At 45.7% G+C, this 6,000-nt stretch overlaps 1 protein-coding gene across 2 annotated transcripts in view; it reads right to left on the reverse strand.

Annotated features, from left to right (window-relative positions):
* The window catches only part of map4k5 (mitogen-activated protein kinase kinase kinase kinase 5), a 35,678-nt gene extending 29,678 nt beyond the window's left edge, over positions 1-6,000 (reverse strand). For both annotated transcript variants that reach the window (XM_061843466.1, XM_061843468.1), the window contains exons 1-3: positions 5,591-6,000; positions 4,021-4,230; positions 1,434-1,491 (exon numbers count right to left, since the gene is read on the reverse strand). In XM_061843466.1, coding sequence (XP_061699450.1) covers positions 1,434-1,491; positions 4,021-4,128 — 166 coding nt within the window. In that variant the 5' untranslated portion in view covers positions 4,129-4,230; positions 5,591-6,000. The remainder of the gene's footprint in view (positions 1-1,433; positions 1,492-4,020; positions 4,231-5,590) is intronic.

A 6,000-nucleotide genomic window follows, 5' to 3' on the forward strand; every position in this document is an offset into this window, starting at 1 on the left:
AAAGAACATGTAATAAACACGTTAAAGACAAGCTGTACAGAAAACCGACTGATGGATACACGATTAAATCGATGGGATAAAGAATGTGAAATTCTAAAAAATGGTTGACACCTCTTCAGAGAAAAAAAAATCCACTATCGTGATCAGAGATTAGGGAATAAGTGAAAGATATCGAACTCAGACACTCAGTCTTGAAAAAAAAAAAACAGCCCTTTGGATGATTGACTGTTATGTGGCCAGAGGGCCGGGCCGCACCTTTGTATCCCGAAGCCGAAGCCGCCGTCAAATCTGCTGGTCGGACCAGTTTTGATATCACAAAGCCATTTACACCAGAGGAGTGATTATGACGTCCCCGTACAAAAACAAACAAAAAAAAAATACATGACGAGACTTCCTCATTGATTGAGAGATGAGTCACAACACTCTCGCATATGGTAAAAATGATTAAATTAGGATTTTGAACAGAGGTGAACATTTTGAGCATAGATTTGGGTTTCAAATTAAAGTTATATGCCCAGCTAAGGTTTTGGAGCATATGACAGAGCGTTGACGAAGGTTGAATCGAATAAATTGAAAGATTAAATTAGAAAAAAAAAAAAAAAAAAGTAGACTCGATGGGGGCGGCACGGTCGGTCAGCTGGTAAAGCGTTGGCCTCACTGTTCTGAGGTCCCGGGTTCAAACCCAGACCCGCCTGCGTGGAGTTTGCATGTTCCCCCCGTGCCTGCGTGGGTTTTCTCTGGGCACTCCGTTTTTTTTCCTACCTCCCAAAAACATGCAACATTAATTGGACACTCTAAAATTGCCCCCAAGTGTTATTGTGAGTGTGGCTGTTTGTCTCTGTGTGCCCTGCGATTGGCTGGCAACCAGTTCAGGGTGTGCCCCGCCTCCTGCCCGTTGACAGCTGGGATAGGCTCCAGCACACCCCGTGACCCTCGTGAGGAAAAGCGGCGAAGAAAATGGATGTCGGATGGATGGATTCGATGGTTTCGAAGAAAGGTTGAGGTTTTTTTTTTAAATTAGGATTCGAGACAGCGGTTGGACTTAGATATTAAATCTTCAACCCTCACTCAAGTTTTTCCCAAATTGAAGTTTTCAGCAAGGGTAAGGTTTAAAATTGAGGTTTAAAGTCTAGCCAGAGAAGCGTTAAAGTTTATGTATTTGAGTTTCAAGCGTGGTATTGAGTAGTTCTGTCAATCCGCTTTAGCGGTCCTTCGAGCGCGCTAGTGGGGACAACGAGCAGCAGTGCATGGACAATTCAGCGCACTAGTAGGATATGAAATGGATGTGAGATCAGCCACCTGGCCAACAACACGGCGAACGAACGAAAGAGAAAACAGAAGGCTTTATCCCCTCCCTTGTTGCCACCTGATCTGGGTGGGGTTAATCCCCCCCCATAATCCCGCTGCCGGTCGAAGCGGGAGCGCGTTCTTACCTGCTTCCAGCTTGATGATCTTGACCGCGGTCAGCTCTCCGGTTTGGATGTTGCGAGCCTGAAACAGAGCGGGCACAACGCTCAGACTCCATTTTGCTTCCTGTCAAATGTAAAATGGATTTGAACGCTAAAGGATGTGGAGGATCCAAAATAGGTCACAAAAGTGTTTGTTGTTCTGTGGTGGTGATCTTTCAAACGCTGCGCAGTATGTCAACGCTGAGTGTTTAAAGGATCCCTAAGCATCCCTTGAAACCTTAACGCTGTCAAAAGATTAATTTGGAACTGTCAAGGCTTTCGGCTTCATTTCCTTTTCCTGTTCCTGGTCCGCTTAGCAGGGTCCAGAATGGGCACGCCTGGATGAGTTTGGTGTGGAACAACAACCCCTTGGGGATGGACAAAAACCGTGTAGAAAGTCTTCCGAGAACAATGAGAAGAACGCCATACATGGTTTTTTTCCCCCTCTACACAGTGAACCCCACATATTCGGGGTTCAACATTCACTGATTCAACAATTTATAAATATGATTTTAGAACCATATCTTGTGGCATCTTAGTGCCTCGGAAAGGACGTAAATTGAGGAGTTTCCATCAATCATCGACTGCTTTTCCGGGTCGGATCGTGGGGGAAGTAGCTTCAGCAGGGATACCCAGACTTCCTTTTCCCCAGCCACTTCTTCCAGCTCTTCCGGAGGGTTCCCGAGGCGTTCGCAAGCTAGCCGAGAGACACAGTCTCTCCAGCGTGTCCCGGGTCGTCCTCGGGGTCTCTTTCCAGTGGGACGTGACCGGAACACCTCACCCAACCACCTCATCTGGCCCCTCTCAATGCGGAGGAGCAGCGACTCGACACTGAGCCCCTCCAGGATTACCGAGCTTCTCGCCCCATCTCTAAGGGAGAGCCCGGACACCCTGCGGAGGAAACTCATTTCGGCCGCTTGGATCCGGATTCTTATTCTTTCGGTCACGACCCTCAGCTCGTGCCCGTCGGTGAGGGGAGGAACGTAGATCGACTGGTAAATTGGTGTCAAACTCATTTTTTACGCGGGCCACATTGTCGTTCAGGTTTCCCTCAAGAGCGCCATTACGACTGTGGAACAAAAATATTTAATAATCTCATCATATTTACGTCATCAATTTATGAACTAGTCTTGGAATCAGAAATGAAGTGTAATGTTTTTTGAACTGTTCATGTTTGGTAACACAAAAATGCTTGTAATATCTCTACCATTTATGATATATGACAATTTGAAATTTTGGTACAGATTTTTACAAGAATCATGGAAATTGACACTCTAGATTTGTCTTAGCAGGCCACATAAATCATGTGGCGGGCCAGATCTGGCCCCCGGGTCTCGAGTTTGACACCTATGTTTTAGGGGGTGCAATTTTTTTTTTTTTTTGGTGGTTTTTGGTTTTGGCAACAGGGCTCTGTCTCAATGCACCATGAGGAAAAACTGTAGTGACCTTCCTGTTGTTGCCCCGATACTTTTGCCCATGTCGTCCATCCATTTGGGACCACTTTCCCAATGGCTGTTGGGGAAAACAACATGGAAGATTTTGCATTTAAGCAGGTCTGGCTTCCAGATTGAGGTCAAGACGGGCCGGCCCTTTTAATCCAGCGCGAGTCAAATGATCTGCGACCCCCCCCCCTACCCCCAATCACACCCCGACAAAGGAAAAAAAAAAATCTCAGGCGTTTCCGCCGGTGGACAAAACCACAGCGGTGTTCAGATTTAGCGGGAGGAATACCAGAATTCCGCGCACAGCATTCCACTGTCGGCCTTGTAGGGGGAGTGGGATGGTGGATTGGGGGTTTGGGGTTGGAGGGGGGGGGGGTCTGGCCACAGAGCTTTTCTATGAAAAGGAGGAGGGGCATGAGAGCTGAACGTTTATCTGCAGCAGATGGATAACCGGGGACATTCTCAGACCGCACGACTCGCTTCATTTCGGGCCAGCATAATGTGAGGAATTCTCATTTTAGCCTTTAGTTAATCTTTGGAATTTCTGCAGGAAACGTCCCACTGCTGGGATCAACGTGCCACCACATTTTCCACAGCGCATTAAGGCCGAGAAAATTGACTCGCAAATTCTTTGCCAATTGTTTTGAGCTCAAATTAATAACTAGGCAACCTAGCTCACCTTGAAAAATTTGTATTCTTGCCAGAAGAAATGTAAGAAACAATCTCACGCAGTGGTCGGTCAAAGAGTACCTTGCGAGTTTCTCTTTTCTACATTTGTAACCCCTGCCCCGTTAACTTCCCTAAACAAGGACTGCGCTCCACCTGACTCCCATTGTTTTCTCACATCCCGGGAAGATGGCCCGCATCGGATTTTGTCATCGTCCCGACTAAATCAAACAGGAATATCCGCCAATCCCAAACATACTCAACGGCCTAATCAGTCATTGGTCAATGTTCAGCGAGTCAGCAAGTTTAAGAGGGCGGGGGTGGGGGTTGGGGGGGTGGAGAGGCGGCTCCGTGCTTCCCTCATTGCTGCGACTGTGTAGTTTCAAAAAGTAACAAAAGTGAGGTTAAAGTGGCGTCCCTCCCGCAGAGCCAGCCCGCCGAAACTGCCACATCGGCGTGCGCACCTTGTAGACGTCCCCGTAGGTGCCGCTGCCAACCCTCTGGATGAGCTCAAAGTCGTGCTGAGGGTTCCTCCGCTGTATTTCGCCGCTGGGCCTGGGAAAGATGTCCATTGTGGCTCTGGCGTTGAGGGAGAATCCGGTGCGGGCTATTCGCTGGAGCCAAGTCAACGAGCGCTCGCTTTATTCAGACTGCCCTTGTGGCTGCGCCATGGCCTGCAACGAGGACGGATGGAAGGCACGATTAGGAGTGACCTTTGAAAACTTTCACACCGTTGAAAGCGCACCACGGTTGATGGTGACGGTGGTTTAAAAAGGATGGAGACAAGGATGAATGGATGGAACCCAAATAAAGGAAACAAGGAATGGTACACAAAAAATATGAAGGGAGGAAGGAAGCGGGATCAAAAATTAGGGGAGGAAGGATGTGGGGAAGGAGGAAAGAAAAACTAATGAAAAGGAAGGAAAAACTACAATTCAGTGCTGACCGATTAATTAAACGTTTGGCCTTTTCAGATTGGCCGTTTTTAAAATCTTATTTATATATTATATTACACTAACATTGCAACATATGAGAAAAATAATAGTTAAACAAAGATCAGCTGATTTTTGCCATTTTTTTTTTTTTTTTACAATGGAAAGTTAAACCATGCCTCTCATTCACATTCATCGGTGTAAGGATTGTCTTTTTGCTATATTATTTCTCTCTATATATTTTTTTCTAATTGACCAATGAATTTTACTCTACCAAATATGGGAATTCAAAAAAATCCATAATCAGTCTGACCTACTCCGATGATTATAGAAAGAAAGGAAGAAAGGAAGGGGAAGAGATGAGGAAATTAGATGTTATGTAATAAAGGAATAATTAATGGAAGGAAAATAAAGATCACATGAAGGGAAAGAAGCGAGCATACCAACAAGATGATCCAAAAAGGAAGGAAAAAAGAATGGTACGAAAGGAAAAACCGGGATGCACGGAAGGATAAATGATGGAGGGGAGAAGGGGTGGAATGAAAATATACTAGGATGGTATAAAATTAAGGAAAAAAGGCAGACTGAAGGAAGTAAACAACCGTGGTAAAAAGCAGGCCTGTTAATGAGGATGAATGGAAGACAAGTTTGGTGACTTTAAAACTACTGGTGGAAAAAAAAAAAAAACATCTCAGTGCAGTTCATGTAAATTGCAAATGATCAATAAACTACACTGGAATCTTTAAAAAGAAAATTAAATTTGAGTCAAATGTGCAGCATTTTCATGAACTCTTGACTTCTCGACTGCACACCATTTCCTCAGGGTGCAGTCTACTTGTTGGTAAACTGTTGAAAACACAAATCTGTATAAATTCAAACACGGGTATTGAAATAGGTTACGGGATATATAACGGCATTAATAATGTAATAAAACGCGTTGCGAATGCGTTTAAGCACGTCCCACAACATTAGCTTGACACTTACAGCTCCAGGAAGTAGCCTAGCCCACGTCCACCATTAAATTTAAACGGGGTAGTTAGCATGGCGGCTAATGCTAACGGCTATTTTCTCCAAACTTGAGTCCCCCCCCCCCCCCGCTTACCGTTCGCGTGGAGGACTCGGTCGTGCATTATTACTTTTTCAAATGTCCATTCGACACTTTTATCGTCGAATAACGCTGTAAAAGGAAGAGTCGATGAAGCGGGCGTCCTTCCTTTGCTCGCGAGGCGTTCGGGAAAAGTTGAGGCGGCTCTCAGCGGCTGTCTTTCGGCCAAGCAGCAACCTCGCAGAGCGGCAGCAGTCGGAGCCACCAACTCCTTTCGGGCATGTCAGCAGACGGACAGTCTCGCTCCCAAAAAAGACGCCATCCGTCAAAATGTGGATAATACGAATAACTCCATGTGTGTTGGTTTAATCCGCCAATGTTTAAAAAACAACAACAGTCGGCTGCTGTTAATCTCCGTAAATTTCAGGATCCTGGTGATGCGTTCATGAACACCTTGTAGAAAATAG

The sequence above is a fragment of the Syngnathoides biaculeatus genome, chromosome 15, assembly GCF_019802595.1.
Source record: "Syngnathoides biaculeatus isolate LvHL_M chromosome 15, ASM1980259v1, whole genome shotgun sequence".
Taxonomy (NCBI): domain Eukaryota; kingdom Metazoa; phylum Chordata; class Actinopteri; order Syngnathiformes; family Syngnathidae; genus Syngnathoides; species Syngnathoides biaculeatus.